Source organism: Mus musculus, chromosome 8, assembly GCF_000001635.26.
Source record: "Mus musculus strain C57BL/6J chromosome 8, GRCm38.p6 C57BL/6J".
Classification (NCBI taxonomy): domain Eukaryota; kingdom Metazoa; phylum Chordata; class Mammalia; order Rodentia; family Muridae; genus Mus; species Mus musculus.
The window spans coordinates 9,201,064-9,219,356 of record NC_000074.6 but is presented as its reverse complement, the minus strand read 5'-3'; the positions used below and the strand labels follow the sequence as shown (position 1 = coordinate 9,219,356).

The following is an 18,293-nucleotide window of genomic DNA, read 5'->3' as shown; positions in this document are numbered from 1 at the left end:
AAAGTCAAAAATTAACGAAATATTTTCTTCAAGAGAGAGAACCAGGGCACAGTCACAATCTAAGCAAGGCGAAACCAAACTCAAAAAAAAAAAAATGAAATTAACCAAACATCCAATATCTAGACTTCATCCATGATCTTTTGGGTTCCTCCAAAGGGCTTGGGTCACTTCTCTGGCTCTTCCATTCAGTAGAACATGCAGCTTGGTTTCTAGGTGCCATCTGGCTCCACTCCACAGCTGCGGATGTTTCTGGTGGTCATCCCACGGTACCAGCATCTCCAAAAATGCTGGGGTTCCTTGCTGCAAATGAGCTGTACTTACACCAATAGCCTCTCCTGGGCTCTCTCCAGGGACTCTAGACCTTCCACACAGTGCCAAGCCTCAGCTGCTCTCCATGCCCTCTACATGCTTTCAAAACCAGCACCGCCTGAGTGACTCTTACACGAGCAAGTTCAGCTGCCGGTGCAAGGTACATCCTTGGTGACTCTGGAATACAGCAGCTTCTGTGTGCTGACCCTGAGGAAACACTTCCCAGAAGACATCACCTCAGTGATGCTGGTCTCTTCTTAACTACAGCTGGTTCTTCAGCTCTAGCTGACCAGACACCATAGATTCTTCACACAAGTGGCCTGGTGGTGCCTTTGCTTTCTGCTCTCAATAGTCCCATCTTCCAAGCTCCTTTGGAACAGCTCACGGAGCTCTCAACACTCAGTGGTTTTTCTGCCCCAATGTTCCAGAGTCCTTCCATAATCCTCCTAAAGCAACATGGTCTATCACAGCAAAACCCCACTATTCTGATACCAACTTCTGTCCTGAGTAGGGTTTCTATTGCTGTGATAAAACACCATGACCAAGAGCAAGTTGGGGAGGAAAGGATTTTGGGGGTTGTTGTTGTTTTCCCTACATTTCCACATTTTAGTCCATGACTGAAGAAAGTCAGAACATGGAATCAGACAGGGTAGGAAACTGGAGGCAGGCTCTAATGCAGAGACCAGACCATAGAATGGTCCTGCTTACTCCCCATGGCTTGCTCAGCCGGCTTTCTTATAGAACCTAGGACCACCAGCTCAGGATGGCACCTCCCACAATGGACTGGGTTCTTCCTCACCAATCACTAGAAAATGCCCTACAGCTGGATGGAAATGGAGACATTTCCTCAGAAATGTCCTTTCAGAGGAGTCTAGCTTGTGTCACATTGGCATGAAACTATCCAGGATGACCACCGAAGGGAAGACGGTGTTTTACACCATGTGCAGTTAGCACACCTCTCTAGGTGTCATTCCAAGAGTGTGTATAAAAGTGTAGCAGGCACATGTGCAGCACAAGTCTTACTGTTTATTGTATAACTTATACTTTCTTGTTGCATGTAAAATGCTTCTGTGACTACGTGTGAATACTTCTATCTGGGCACTTCTTTATGTACGTAAAATTCTCTACGTTGGAGAACAAGAGCATGAAAATCTTCAAATCTTTGTTATTCCCAGGATCTCAGGAAGATTTTTTAAACAACACATTTTGGTTTTTTTGTTTTTTTGATTTTTTTTTTTGCTGTTGTTGTTGTCATTTGTTTGCTTGTTTGTTTGTTTTTAAATATTATTAAATATTATTGTTTTACACAGTTCATTTTTTTTTTAAAACTTCATGTCACGTTACTTTTTGATTCCCAACTAGGAAGTATTACTTTTTAAAAAGAATAATTCCCGGATACTGAGCCCTATCAGTTTAATTTCATTTCTTGGCCAGTTAGTGAATTTTTCCCAGCTCTGTTATTCTAAATCTTTGTAGATATTAGTGTCTTCAGTAATTCTCACAGATAAGGGAAGCAACCACTAACAACCAGGGAAGTGGTGCAGGAGGCCGATGGAAGCAGTGCGCATGATATCATCGCTCTTCCTTGCTCTGTAACTAAGGGAATGAGTGAGCCACTAAGATGTTCCAAGTGACAACTGACCTGCCAGGATCTGAAATAAAATCCTCCATTCCGTCAGCAGTCTCAGACAGCAGCTTAGTTTCCAGGGAATGATAGTTTGCCTGAAGAAGAGTCTTGCCCAGGAAATCAGTCCTCCATCCCAGAAACCCATTGTGTTCCCTGTAAACACTCAATACTTCCAAAGGTTTTGTAACTCCTCTCTGGAAGTTGCTTTCTTATTTTATGCCAGTTTTATTTATAAGCGTTAAAACTACTGGATGTCAGACACCAGAGGCTCATCAGTTTCGAGCACTGGATGCTCTTCCAGAGGACCTAAGTTCAATACCCAGCACCCTTAGCAGGGTCCTAGAACTTTGCAACCATGTCTGTAAGTCCAGTTCCAGGGAAGAGTCAATGCCCTCTTCCTGGCTTAGGAGGGCTTCAGGATTTTAGGTGGTCTCATAGACATACAAGGAGGCAAAACACTCATACACAGCAAAATTGATTATTGGTTGATTAATAAGTGATATAAATAAATGAAAAACATTTGGTGCCGGTTCAATTAAAATCTGAAAAAGATGATTCTAGGGGTTGTTTTGTTTAGTGGGTTTAGTTTTATGGGTTTTGGTTTTGTTTTGTTTTATGGCTAATTTATATATTGACTCCATTTTCTTCATTGTTTGGTGATACTGAAATCAAACCAGCACTTGATACATGCTAGGCAGTTTGTACATTGCCACGGAGCAGCAACATTAGTGTCAAATAGTACTCACTCTGAAAGAATTGTCACTGATTTTTGTCCAACCTGGTCTATAAACTGCTATAGTGTGTTTTATTTTAGTAGATCACCATTAGGATTTTTCCCCCCAAGCTAGGGTCTAACAAATTTAAGTTTTAGCATCAGTTTCTTAAAGCCTCAACTGTTTATTTAAACGTTTAACATTTCAAAACCTGAAATAAATTATAAAAATAACTTCTCTTAGTCAATAAAGCAAACATCTGAAATCCAAGCCTATTTACCAGGTATTTGAAACTATGACTGTGTATCGGTGTGTGTCTGAGTACGTACAGACCGAGGGGAGGTTTGCGTGTATTCTGTGATTATTCAGAGAGTCTGGTTTTCTTTTTAAAAACCAAGGCAGGAAATGTTGCCTGCGCGGTAAATATGGGGATGGATCAAAGCATTAGCGAAGCTGTCTCTTCCATCACAGCTTAACGTTTGAGACTCGGCAGCTGCAGAATTATTCGTGCAGTTTCCTGTTCTCAAGAATATTTCCTTAGCAGGGTCCTAGTGATGGGGAAATTCCAGTTTAGAATGCTCGGTGAGCCAATCTGATTTACAATATGTGATACGTGCCATTTCCCAGAGAAAATGAGAGGATAAATAGAAACAGAGCGCAACAGGCAATGCTTAGGGAGAGTGATGACTTCTCTTGAGGGGCTTCCGAGTACGGGTCCGCTATGAATGAACCTCTGCTGAGGTCCAGAACCCTCAGTATGAAGACGCGAGGACATCCTCAGACAAATCCAAGCTCTTCCAGTCATCGCGGAACGCGTGAGAGCAAGGCAGCCTGAAGGGAAAACGTTCTGTAAGAACCTTGGGTCGTAACCCTGGAAGAGGAAGGAAATGTCCTTGTTCCTTCCCTTCTTTAATGGCTCCCACCATCTCCACTGCAGTCCTCGGGTCAAGGGGTAGAAGGTCACTTGACAGAGCAGGGAAGAACAGGAACCATTCCAGGTGACAGTGCCCATCCACGCTCAGGAGACCCACGAGACTCTGGGGTTTAGAATAGATGTTCACTTCTTCTGGAACCTTTGTGGTTTTCCTGTACACAACAATCCCGAATCATCAAAGCAGCCCTCGGGGCAGCTCACCAAGGAGTCCGGGTGGGGTGAAGAAATAAAGGATATATTTGGTGAGTGTACTTTCTCTCAGTCCAATAATTTTTTTCTGTTTTCCCAGCGTGCATTTTTCATAATTAAAAAGCATCGTTGTGAGGACTCTGAGGAAAATAACAATGTGTAATATGATATTTAACAGCACACATTGGTTTCTGTTTAGACTGTACCTTTCTGGCTGCAAACTGTCTTTGTTCTGCTAAAATGCTGGAAAACTTGAGAACACTGGTTGAGGAAATTCTCTGCTTAGCCTCAAGACATTTCAAATGCCCAATTTATTCTTGAGCTTAATGAATCAGTAAATTCTCTGTGTCACGTTTCTGGCTTTCCAACACAGATCTTTGATTTTAATTTCATTGAGTATCATTCACAGTTTAGAAGTGATCCATAATCTAATGTGTAGTGAGCGCTCTGTGGCCCTGGCATAATCGGGTCCACATACTTGTTTTCTGAAGAGTGTGTTTCGTATTTCTTCCTGATGGAAGTTTACTCTCGCTTTATACAGGGATAATGTTCAGGACTGCCACCAAAGTCTGCCCTGTGTTTAACAAGAGGAACATCCCATGTAACCTAACCTTATCCTGCCCTGAAACTTCATCTTGTCCAGAGATGTCATCATACATAAGATTTTGTAAAGACTATATATAAAGAGCTGTCACCCTGAATTGTTTGTGGAATTATATTAGGGATAAAAAAGCATGCACACATGTTATGGAATAATTTGTGTGCATGCTTTTAATGTAGTTTTCAAACGTTTCCATCTGAGATGGTCTAACACACAGGTGTGGAAGCTGTGAGTTTGAAAGGCCGAATCATACTAGCATTTTCTTTCACTATCTGGCTATGCCCAGATACTTTGCTACTCAAGGAATTCAATTATCAAATCTTCCCTTGGTTCTTTTCTTTCATTAAAGAAATATCCACCTTTCCTTTTAGACAATTTTAGCTTGATATGGGCTTGGATTGCTAAGATGGAAAGGAATAAGGGCTAGCATTATGCACACTGCCAACTAGAAGAAAACTAATCCTATTAACTTGGCTGTGTGTCCTGATAGCGCTTTCTTTCAGCCTTTGGAGATGATGCCCCGCCCCTGTCTCCTCTTTGACCATTTAGAGATGATGCCCACCCCTGACTCCTCCCCTCAAACTGGCCATTTTTAATGTATAGCTTCTTTACTAAAATTTGACCTTGCTTATAAAGACATGGTTAAAATTATAAATATATAAACACTCAAAATCTGATTCTTTTCAGACGGCCAAGACAGTTAAGATGAAACTCGTGTTATATTGTTTTGATTTCTCAATTATAAAATAACCTCTGAAAGCCAGCAGTTCTCTACAGATTTTACTTTTTACTGTTTGTGACAAAAACATACGATTTGCATACTTGAGCAGTTAAAAAAAAACTGGGAGTTTAAAGTTCTAGATTCTACTAATGTAGAGTAACTATTGCAGTAAACCCTGAAATGAAAGGGAATGTCAAGGTCAAAATACCAATTTCCAAAACCATTCTCTGCAACACTGTTAGGATTTTCATAATGGTGAAAAGGGGAGAGTGAGAGAGAGAGAGAGAGAGAGAGAGAGAGAGAGAGAGAGATCTTAGTAATGAGTAAGGCAGTACATTTAAATGTAAATGTGGCTCCTGCCTCAAAGTCATGATCTGGAGCCAAAATTCTACTTCCCATCTGTCTCTAAATTCTACTGAATCCAAAGTAAAATCTCAAGAATATATTTCATTTATAGAAATAACAAAACCTGAAAATGGTTTGTTATTAGAATAGAGACTTAAAACGTGTGCGTGCCTGAGAAGGGCAGATTCCATAGTCCAGTGAAGCTACAGTGAAAAACTGAAGAACATTTTGGGCTGTTTTCCCAGGATGGACCTCACAGATGGGGTCTAGCTGTGTCTTGTGTGCCTTCAACATCACTACTGATATTTATTCCAGTCAAGACATCTCTAAGTCACAAATGAAAGAGAAGTTATGACACGTACATGATATGTGAATGTTGTTAAAATTGCTCAAAGAGTGCTCATAAAATGCCAATAATTGGAAATTAATAGATCTAACTTACAGCCAAAAAGGTAAAATTTCAGGTTGGTGCAGTCACACTGACCTGTCATGACAGCTGAGGTATGATCCAGGCTGGTCTGGGCAATCTGGTCACATCAAAATAAAAGTAACCCATGCCAATTCACTCATTAATTAATTCAACTTCTAAAGGTAGGATATAATAAAATAATAACAGTGTGAATTTCTAGAATTTTGAAAAATATGTGCTTAAGTATGTTTACAAAGCAAATAGTGGAAAAAGAGGAATAATGAATAAAATATTAAATGCCCAGAAATCATATTATGGGATGAGAACAGAACAAAGCATTACAGACCTGACAATAAATGTAAATGGATCAAATTCTTCAGCCAGTGTGAAACTCTGAGGTATAGAACACAATAGAGAGAAAAATATAGGGAGGGCATAGAAAATTAAAACAAGACACATAACGTACTTACTGTGTTATAAAAGAAATATTCATAGTTAACAAAAAAATCGTAAGACAAACACCACAACAAAAGAAATGTCAGAGTACCAGTCTTCTTGGTTAGTAGTAAATGTTCCTGGGAAACATAAATAATGAATTTTTGTGCCTGCTGACATCACAGGGAAATAAATAGGGAAGCAACAGATTATAATGTTTATAAATGCATATGCATAAAATATCAACAGAAAAATAATTAGAAGCATCTATGTTACACATTAGATAGTGGATAGTATTCTGACTAGACAGAAATTTACCAAAACAGATGTTAATCATGACTATGGAATACTAACATTTGCAGAAGAGATTAAACAACAAAAAGCAAAAGAGAATAAACAAAACAGCAATTGCCAAACATGTAGAGAACTGACTGTATAAAGAAAAACCATTGAACCTAATACAAAAAAAAAAACAAAAAAAACTTTACATGAATGGCAAAAGTATTCTCTAAAATATATAAATCAAAATAACGCAACACAAAGACAGAAATTAGTGTATTAGCAGAAAGAACACCCATGGTGGGAGCAGAGTACATCCTTAATGACACAAAGACAATAAATGTAACACTCAGGTCTCACCAGGACTGAAAAGAGAGATAAAAACATTAACCACAAAGGGGCAGTGGAGATAAATTAAGAGTTTGAAGTCTGTATCAACTTACAGCCTGAGCCATTTTAAAACATAAACTACACAAACAACAACAGCAAACCACCTCAACACACTAGTAATCAGAAAATATAAAAAAGGAATGCGTTGTAATTACCTTGACGAGAATAGACTCATGAAGTATAGAAATTCTACCCTATTAAATTTTTCTTTTTCCTTTAAAATTTTTTTTTTATTGTGTAAGAATTTCCCTCTTGACTATAATGTATTTTCATCAAATCTACCCCAACGACCCCTTGTTTCCTCTTTATCCCTTTTTTCCTGGCAACTCTGCTGCTTTTGTAAACACGTGGAGTTCAGTTAGTGCTGCCTGTAGGTTGATGCATCTGGAACCTTCCACTGCAGCGTGGGCAGCCTGTAGGAGGCCTCACTGCTGAACCCAGAAGCTATTGAGCTCCTTGGATGCCTTGGAATCCGGGAGTGTCTCCTCCACCTGCTGTGAGCACAGTGCATTAGGTTCCCTGCAGACATCACTGCTGCTATAGCATAAGTACTTGAAAGCTGATGCTCCTGAAGCTACATGCACCAGACATACTCTGTGACCTGCTTGTAATGAACATGCAAATCTAAAACAATTACTAGAAAACAAAATGGAGGATGAAAATGTAAAAGATAATCTCATTGAAGTGTTTTGTATATGAAATCTATAAATCATGCTCATTCCATATGTGTATCTACCTTGATAAAAAAATGGAAATTTTATAATAGAGTCTTTTCCCCCTTTATTATGATGGTAATAATGATCCTGATAATGATGATGTCATGAATATGTCATGATGACGATGTGATTAGGATGATAATGGTGATGATGTCATGGTGATAATGTGACTAGAATGCTGATGGTGATGATGATAATGATGACATGACGATGTGATATGATGATGATGACGACGATAACTATGGTGCTGGTAACTATGGTGATTATGATAACGATGATAGAGTCAGATTAGTTTGCTTTTGTCTAGCTCGTCTTTGTGGTAAAATCTTCTACGCTTTCACAAGCAGAACTTGCAACAAATATTTTAGAGTCTTTAAAATATCCTAGATGCAAATCTCTCAAATATCACAGACAACAGAGGACTTACCACAAATAACCTCACCCATTTAAAGAGATATCTAGATATCTGGCCTTCTTGTGCTGATTTAACATCTAAAGGGACGACATGATAAGGCTTATGTTCTTTGGGGGACAGTTGTTGGGACCCAAACTCATGCATGCTAAGCATGCATCCTAGCAACCAGCATACCCACAGTTCCTGAGAGTAACTATTTGGAAAACAAAGTTCTTCAGTCATTCAAAGTGTCATCTACTGAGCCACTAGTTCCAAGTCCACTGAATCACTAGTCTCAGTGGCCAAGAAACAGAACAGCACAAGTGTCCCACTGAGGAATTGACAGAGAGCACGTAATAGATATTTGAATATATGTGTGAATATCTGTGATGATTTGATTAAAATGATGCTGTCATGATGATGCTGTCATGATGATGATGTCATGATGATGTCATAATGGTGACTTCATGATCATGATGATGTATACCATTCGGCCACCATAAGAAATTAAGGAAACCCTGTCATTTCAGCAGCAGAAACAGAAACAGACATGATCCTGTGAAGTGAAATAAGCCTGGTGCAGAAGACAAGAAAGGTCCCATTGTCATTCCCTGTGTGACTCTAACACACTTGATCTTGTTGATGTTTTAGATGTTACGAGTAGAATGGTGTTTTCCAAGTGCAGTGAGCTCCCAACAGCAAACAGGAGTATGTCCTGGTGTGATCACTATCACAGGGTGGCCACCAACAACAGCAGGGAGAAAGACGGAGCTTTAAACATCTTCCCATAGAGAGATGATAAAAGAAGGGCTGGCTGTGTTTAACCTAACCCAAGCCTGGTACAATGCAGACATGTATTGAAACACTGCCTGGTACTCCAGAAATACATGCCATTACTATTCTTTTATTAATATAATTACATTGGTTAACTAGATATATTATTAATACATTTGTGGGGTTTCTTTCTAAAATGAACAGCAAGCATATGCTTCTTAGTTTCCCAGAGTGATTGCTATGCCACAGTCATGGGGACCTCCAGGGCAATGAGTGGGGTATCCAGTGGCTTCTTCTTCTGGATAAGCTGGTGTGCATCTGCAGTAGATGAAACTGTGTGTTTGGAGCTAAGCTGGGGGTTAGGGCATGAAATATTAGCTCTAAGGAAAGCAGAGAGAGCCATAGGAGCAAAGGCTTCGAGTCCACTGTTCCTTCCTGAGCTGGGGCTGAAGGAGGTCCCACACGGCCCCTGCAAAGGAAGCACCTGGGACTGGCGCTCCAGAGATCTTCTTTTCCTCCCTTTCTAAAATGTCCTGGGGAACAATTTCAACTTCAGCATGTGTACATGTCTCCCAGTGAAAATTCTCATGATGAAGAAAGAAATAGAGAATGTGGGAGCTGTGGCAGTCCCCAAAAGGGTCATTGACCCACACTAATTGTATTATTCTGTCTCTAGTGGTTTTAGTTTAAATTATAATCCAACTTCTGAGTGACTTCTTCCAATGAGAAGAACTACTTATCTTCATGACCGTGTGAAAAAATATTTAAATTCTTAGCTTTTAAAAACGATCAAATGATCTTTGGGGTCTTATTTGTATATCTATAACATCTTTTTGTTATAGCATACAGTACTATAAACATAACACTTTAATAAATGACTGGTCTATCACTGAAATATATGAAAGAGAATATACAATAAAAATGTCGGAGCTACAGATCTCATTAATTCAGTTTTTTTTCCATATTCTTCCTAGGCGAAGGTGAAGTTTACCTTTGAATGCCTAAGAAGAAATGACTATTGTAAGCATCACTATAAACATATTGAAGCATATTCTATTGAAAAGCTTCTTTGTAGTTAAATGAATAGATGTTTTTCTTATGCAATAAGTGCTCGTGAACTGTGTATTTTGTCTAGGTAGTCTTATATATATTGGGAATGTAACAGTGAAAATGTTCAGTTCATGCTTTCAAGTTGATGGTTGGGTTTGGAAATTGACACGAAATTGGGCAACTGTGATTGAAAGAAAAGAAATCGCTGTGTTGAAGAGTAAACCACTGGTAGAATGACCTCACACGGGGAGTTTCCTCTCATCCACTCCTGAAGGATACATGAGATAAAAGCAGACACTGAGGAACTGGGAGGAAGAAAGGGCAGCCTGGCCCCATGGAGTGCTAAAAGCCTAGACTGTAGGGTATTAAGCTGTGAGAGATCAGAAAGGTGTTTGGACATGGGTGTACAGTGGTGAAATGCCATGGCTAACCACTATTGTTAATGTTAGCCAAAATTATCGACCTATTTCTGTTACTCACCGAGCCAAGCATTTCACATGAAAAAAAAAAAAAGTTACTTAATTCTTTAAACTCTTCTCTTGACGCTAAGATTTTCAAACACCGGGATGTTGTGCTGAATGTTCATTCTAAGGCCCATGAGAATTATCAGTAAATAAAATGGAAGCAACAACCACAGCACTGGCCTCCAGGCAGTTTATAGCGCTACTTCTTATAGAATGCAAACTGCAGCAAGGCACACGCGAGAGAAATTACAGTTTTTACTCATCACTTTGACAACTTCAAAGTTCGCACGCACGCATCAGTTTTAAAATACAGCGATGTGTGTTTTCAGAGAAAGAAGCAGGACTCGGCTAGAAGAAAAAAATGACAGGAAGAAGAGAGGGAGAGAGACAGAGACACAGAGAGAGGGTGAAGGAGAGAGGAAGAGACAGAGAAGCAGGGTGGGGCGCACGGTTTGCAGAGTAGATGGGAATGGCGGTGGAAGGTGCAAGCGATTTAGTGTGAGGCTCCACACTACCTCACTAAAGCTTCAATTCCCGGGGTCACTCACAGATCCACGGTGTAGCAAATGGTGACCTGCTGCCGGTTAGACGCAGAGATGCCCCTCCTATTCTTTTAGGGTCACAGACAGGATGAGGTTCACAGGGGAACTATAGGCAAGCAGGGCATCCAGGGCTCTGACCCCTTGGCCCTCTCACTTGGCAAATCTTGGTGTTAGCGTATGGATTAGGTTATTGGATTCATTCCTGTTAAGGGTTGAATGGTGGACAAGTACACTTGGTCTCCACGTTCATCTGGAACCAGGAGCTCTGATTGTCAGTCTAGGGCACACCCCAGGGCACGCGGAAACCCAGAGCACACTTCACCACACTTACAATCCTCCTGAAGGACTGCCTGGATGAGGCTGCTGCCCCCTGCAACCTTCCCAGTCCCTTAGTATCCTTGGCCTCTAACCTCCCTGCTCTTCTCCCCTCAGGGCTCTACGAAACCTTCCTAACCAATGATGAACCCGAATGCTGTGACATCAGGAGCGAGGAGCAAACCGCACCCAGACCCAAAGGAACCGTGGACAGAAGAGACTCCTGTCCCAGGACATCGCTCACAGTGTCCTCGGCCACTAGACTGTGCCCCGGCCGGCTGAAGCTGTGTGTACTCGTCCTCATTCTCCTCCACACAGTGCTCACGGCCTCCGCAGCGCAGAACTCCACGGGACTGGGCCTGGGTGGCCTCCCCACGCTCGAGGACAACTCCACCCGGGAGGACTGAGCGCAGCCAGGCGCGTGCGCAGAGCGCAGGGCTGGGCAGGGACACGCGCTTGGCACAGAGCAGCAGTGACCCACCGGGGATGCTCACCTGCTGCAGCCCGGGAACTGAACCCACCCGGGTGCTCTACCCTTGGACTTCTCGCAAGGCCTGTGGGTAACATTCAACAAGATGGGCCCGATCCCCAACATGGACACAGCCGCAGCTTTTTGCCGACTAAAAGGCTGCAAGTGACTCAGTTTCTCACACCATTTTATACACTGTGTTTTAACGTTTGGAGGTTTTCTTTGCTTTCAGTTCGGTTTGGGTTTATTTTCCGTTTTTAAACTTTTTTTTTTCTGCACTTGTTAATGCAGGATTTCTTTGGGGGTAAACTAAGTCTCTCCACTGTCTATCGATTTCTAGTCATCGTGTGTCCATCAGATAATTCTGTCTACGTCCTGTCAGTTTCTAATAGAGGAATGACCGCTATAACCTCACGGTGTAGCAAAAAAAAAACAACAACAACAACAAAAAAGAATAAAAAAAACACACAAAAAAACACAAAAAAGAAAACAACAAAAATTAAAAAAAAAAATCCCTAAGCCTCCTTCCAACCCATGGACGCCACGCCCTGCAGGCCCTGCTGGCCCTCGCCTTCTTCTGTCCCTAAGCAGACAACATCCGCTTGCTTCTGTCTGTGTCTCGCATGGTGGGTATGTGTCCTGCACAAGCCCGAGCAGAGGGAGCCAGGGGCCTATCAGTTCCTCTGGATGATCCAACAGAGTGCTCAGAGTCAGGCAGTTCACAGTTTTATGTGGGAAACACAAACATACACACACACACACATAATAAAAGAGTGAAACGCTCCCGCGGACAGGTCGCTCCAGTACCCATCCCCGGTTCTTTCTTCCTGGCCAGGCAGACAGGAGCAGCCCATGGCCCACTGCCCGCAAGGTGCGGGCAAGCAGCCCCTCTTCAACACCAGATGCTTGACTCCGCCGAGTGATGGGAGCAGAGACCAAGAACGCAAATCCAGACTTCTGTTCCTCCCCTATCATGGTGATGGTGGAGGGATTCTAGTATACAGAATATGTACCATTTTATCCCAGTATTGCCCCCAGCATAAGGTTCCAGATTCTTCCAGGTATAAAATGTATACAGCTCTGCATTATCACAGAGGAAAATCTTTTTAAAACAATCAACAGATCAGCCATTTTTACCAGTGTGAGGCGACCTCACTCCAGCAAGCTCTAGGCGGCTGAGAACAAAAAGAAGTCTAATCACTGTTCGTTTTTTTCTTTTCTTTTCTTTCCTTTGTGGGAACATTTCACCTGCTGAGTGTATATGAATTTGCTTTCTAAAAAAAGGCTTTTATGGGTTTACAGTAGGGCCAGTGGAAGGGAGAGTTAATAAGGGCTGTTTTTACAAAACAAACAAAACTAATAATTTTAAAAAGACACTTCACATTCCTTCCTGTTCTCTAACTACACTTGGGAAGTGCACTTCGGGTAGGTTTGCTGTGTGGCTGAGAGATGAAGGAAACCCATAGACAAGGACCTCCTAGTGAACAAAATTTAGTTGTTAACTTTATAGCTATAAAACTCCCCCAGGCGTTCGTTTTCGTTCAGACAGATCTATCCTCTGCATCATGCTTAACCCTGCGACATGCGTACAGTATGCATATTTTGTTTTGAATAAAATGTTTTGTTCCAGTCTGTTAAGAATATTAAAAAATAATAAAGGTATTGCTTAATAAAATTGCTAGAATTGTTTAGCAGTACATGCACAAATATTTTACTAGATTCTTTGTTTTACTAGTGTTTTGTTGAGACTGAAAACCCTAAAATGGTCTGCATAAATACAAAAAAAAAAAAAAACACCAAAAAGTGCAAACCTCTCCAGTTTCTTTTTCCTTTTCTTTAAAAACAGTCTTTTCTCTCTCCTTTCCCCTTATACATGGAGATTTATGTACAGGTGTGTGTACACACACATACACAGAAGTACTATGTTTTAATCTGTGAAGATATGGTACTCTTTGGGGTATGTAAGAGATTTGGGGTATATGGGTTTAGGAGACAATGTAACTGCATTACTGACAGCCAAACACTTGCAGATATAAGCATTGGAGTATCCCTATCAGTGTCTTATTGAGTGAAGACTCACCTGGAAAGCTGTACTCAGAGCAACATAAGGTAAGTGGTTATGCATCTCCTGGGAAGTCTGCCTGCCCTCAGTGGAAAAGCCATTCTTGATCTCTTCCACATCCTTCAGGCTCCTTCTGTTTGTGTTGTAGCCATTCTGTTCTTGAAATGGTTACATTTTGCCATAATGGGGGAAAAAATCCTGCTGGTATGAAGAGAAGTTGTTATTCTCTGTAAGTATAGAACAGTGATAACCCCTGAACACTAGAGCCCAGGACATGGTGGGAGAAGGGACAGGATTTCACTCCCTCTTAATATCCTCTGCAACTCATGAAAAATGCTTTCTCCCCACAATGAAACAGATAGGGGTTTTGCTTTTCCTTCTAGAATGGGAAAACGGAAAAATGGGGAAAACTACATCACTTTCCCTGGGAGCTGAGCTCACACAAAAGACAACTTTAGTGTTAGCTGAAACCCTATACTGCTAAGGGTGAATACAAAACCTTGACTTAGGGAGAGAGGGAAAGAGAACCAGAGGGGAACAGACTCTGTCCAGGTTAATGCTGAGGTCGCTGGGTAATCTGTAATTCCCAAGGGATGTTGCCTATCAATGCCTTAGGTTATCATTACCCTGGGTCTCCTCCTTTGCACAGTTTCACCAGAAACAACGGAAAGCGGAAAGGAGATCCCAGCAGAATAGGGCTTTAAACAGGCAGCAGACAGTCCACAGTGCAGCCATGCACAGCAGGCTTCCCAGTGCACACTGAGTGTGTTTAACTTGTGCACACGTTAATTTGAGCAGAATAAATTCCAGCCTTGCTCTCTTCTGTTTGCCTTGTAGTGGCCATCCCTTGCACACTGGATAATGAACTACAATATTAAAACAGTTACCTGTGCAGGCATGTTGAAAATCAAGAAAAAAAAATATCTGCTTCGTAGATCTATGGAAGAATGTCCCCGAGTTCATCATTGTCTACTTTTTAACAGCAGGGAATTCCAATCTCAACCACAGCGGTTCTGCTAAGCATAACCGAGTGACTCATAGAGGTTATTCACTCTGCCATTTACATGTGGGTAACTCATTACATTGGATTTTCTTTCATTACAAAGGTAGCATTGTTCCCCCTACCACGATGTACTAATGAAAAGCTGGTCCTCTATGTGACATCACTACCAAAAACGTTGGTCCCTCACTAATGAACTCATGCCTCTTTGCAATGGATCCTACCCTCTTAAATAAAAGAAGGCAGGAAAATAAAGAAAGACAGGACAGGAAGAAGGAAAGATGGAGGGAAATTGGTTCTAAAGTGAATGAATAATTAAGTCCTGCTGGGGGAGGGCAGTAAATGAAAGATATAATTAGATGTCAGAACCATGTGCAAAAGGCATGGGTTATCAGGCGATATCTGATATCTGAGAAACATTCAAACATTAATCTTTCTGAGCCTTGATTTTCATCCTCTTTCGGTAACTAAGTCAATTGGAGATTTTGGCAGTATTGAATACACATAGAAATGAAAGGTGTTTCTTGTTTTTCCAGGAATCGAAGCCATGTACTTGATTTCACATGCATACGTGTGTATATATAAAAGGAATAGATTATATATACTATGGCATAGCCTTACAGAGACATAAATATATATAATATATGTGTAAACATCACAAGTAAAGCCTCAGCAACATAATTATTCTATCCACAACAACACATGTATAGCATTATGATAAATTATTTCTATTGGTCTGCAAACATTTGCTCATTGTGCTTGTCTGACAGCCTACTCCGATATGGAAAACAGACTCTCAAAATGTCTCCATTAGTAAAAGCAAAATAGTCTTGAAATAACCAGAATGTCTTCCATTTTCCAAGCTTTAATGCTGTTTAGATCAAACTGAATATAGCATGTAGGTATTGGACTATGTTGGAAACAAGACTGAAGGGGAGTGAAGGGACAGGATCCCTGGGCTCCATTTAAAGAAATCTCCCCAGGATGCTGACACAAGCTACCAAATGTTACTACAAAATATCCTTATCATAACAAAGTGAATAGAGATCCTCTCTGCCTTGGAATACAGCTCAAGGCAAGGACTAAAATGTTAAATGTGTCTGTTTCCTTGAGTCATTTCAAGGCTGTCTTCTATCTTGAGACATTCCAGTGAGAGTTTAAATAACAACTCCTGCCTACTCTGTCCTGGGTCACACAGGTGGGGGGATGGGTGGGAGGAGACAAAGGTAGTCAGAAACTTCAGAGTTGACCTTAGCTAGTCCCTACTATGGCAGCTGCTTAAATCTTTTGGGGGGATTAGATGTGCTCTCTCTCTATTCTAAAATGTCTTTTTTAATTGCTTTTAAATTTTTCCACGAGTCTACAGGCTGTAGCACTCATGTGGCATATTACTATACTCCTGTTTACTCTGTTGTTGTCTTACTCTGGAAGTCACAGGAAAGAGTCTGCAGGAAGACCTTGTGGTCAGAGCAGTACTTGCAAGAAAGTGGTGGTACTGCATGAGGAAAAGGTCCAGAGCTTTAGGTCAAAGCCACAGCAGGGGTGAAACTATGGCTCTTCATATGTCAATCAGGAAGCTGGTCATTTGATTACAGCTGAAAACACTTCCAACAAAATAAGTATGAGATAGCCTTAAGTACCATAGGTCTCTAAGGGCCCTCATGAACACACAGTAATCAGCTCACACACATTAACTGGGCCAGTCTTTCTGTTTCCAAACTACAGTGGTTTATCTCTATAATGCACATATTTAGAAATAACTGACATGGTTAATTTAGTAAACTGACCATGGCCATATTTTCAAGATAATTTGAAAGATTTTATGTTACAGAATTAAAATGAGCTGTGATGACTTTTTGTATAAACAGCTTAGTCTCGGTAGATTTTCTCAAAACTCCTGAGGATGATCCAAGTCGAAGTCCCTATAAATGAAAACGTGGGCCCACCTTCAGACTCAAGTAAACTAGAAAGGGGTTACAGCTGCATATGTGCACTGTCCACACAGAGGACGCAAAGTTGAGAAGAACACTTGAACCCAGGAATCTAAGACAAACCTGGGAAACATGATGAAAACCTGTCGCAATTAAGTATATGGGTAGATGGTAGATAGATAGATAGATAGATAGATAGATAGATAGATAGATGATAGATAGATAGATAGATACTGGTCTACAATAGTAGAAGAAATAAGGATACAGCCTAAAAGAAGTTTTCTTTTATTTGTACAGCTTTGATGACTGGATTTTTTTAGACAACAAGCAGTGCAGGATTTCAGTGTATTCTTCAAAATTGCATCCTAAAGTGAACAAATAACTCTTCTATCTTTAAATCAAGTACGGTGTGAAAAAGAGGACATTGACGAATTTCTTGTGAAGTGTGTGAATGGATTAAGCAGGACTATTAATTACATCTTCTTATTTCTAGAATTCTTATCTCTTTGGCTTCAATGCAATCATTGGATATTTTAAGTCACTTGTGTTAATGTTTTGCCCACTATATTTTTCTGACTCTAGCTCCAGATTTACAGTTTGTATTGACAGACAGATTGCGAACCTTGATGATGATGAAGACTTCCTCCTGTGCCTTGAGTCACAGGACTCCCATCCATTGCCACCGTGCATATGAGAGTGAGCTGACTCAAACATAGATTTCACCTTATACAAGTTTCAGCTATGTCTATCCTTCTTGGAATGTTGCAATGCAAAATGTATGATAGAGTAGGAAATAAAATTTACAGCACATTAAGGATCTGTACATAGAGTCTAAGTAGAAGGCCAGCCCTGCTACATCTTCAATTCCTGTTTGTTTGATTTTTTTTTCCTCATTTGGCCTCCAGATGCCTCTCATTTCCATGTTCTGGTAATCCTCTTAACATTTGTACTCAGTTATTTTCTATTTTTCTTAGATTTATTGATGAGGTGTGATACAGTTAAACCAGGTACAAATGTAAATATATTATTTGTACATTTTTTGGCTGAATTTACACAAACACAACTTCAAAGGGAGCGTGCCCAAGCAAAGGCCGTGGCACATCAAACCTGAGAGCCAAGGACGAAGAAGATGGAAGAAATCAAATCATAATAATAAATGTTTTCCAGCAGCAAAACAGAGGCCCCTTTTTCAAATTTCAGATTCTAAAATCATTACAGACTTTGCGATTAAGCTTTTTCAGAGGACCTGGATTCTATTTCTGGTACCTACGTGGTGGTTCACAACTGTCTGTAACTCTAGTTCTAGGGCATCCAACACTCTCTTCTGTCCTCCAGCACTGCACACATATGGTGCACACACAAGCAGGTAAAATACCAATATGCATAAAATAAAAAATCACTAGAGTACCCATATTAAGAAGACATGGAGCCGCCTACTAAGATACCATGGCTCTTTGCCTGTCAGGATTCTACAACTTGACTGCATTTTCTTTTCCTAACACCATTGTTTCCCTGTTGGCCCAGCTAATGACTGATGGCAAAACAGAACTGGACAAAGCCATCCAAGAAAGTATCGATTCTCCTCGGGTCCAGTTGAGCTGTTCACTCAGTTTCACAACCGTAT

At 40.7% G+C, this 18,293-nt stretch overlaps 1 protein-coding gene across 2 annotated transcripts in view; it reads left to right on the top strand.

The window, feature by feature from the left end:
- Window positions 1-13,351, top strand: part of Fam155a (family with sequence similarity 155, member A) — a 567,324-nt gene extending 553,973 nt beyond the window's left edge. The window contains exons 3-4 of one of the 2 annotated variants that reach the window (NM_001347127.1): window positions 9,811-9,856; window positions 11,325-13,351. In NM_001347127.1, coding sequence (NP_001334056.1) covers window positions 9,811-9,833 — 23 coding nt within the window. In that variant the 3' untranslated portion in view covers window positions 9,834-9,856; window positions 11,325-13,351. The remainder of the gene's footprint in view (window positions 1-9,810; window positions 9,857-11,324) is intronic. The other variant, NM_173446.2, reaches the window with a different exon arrangement.
- The last annotated feature ends 4,942 nt before the right edge of the window (window positions 13,352-18,293 follow it).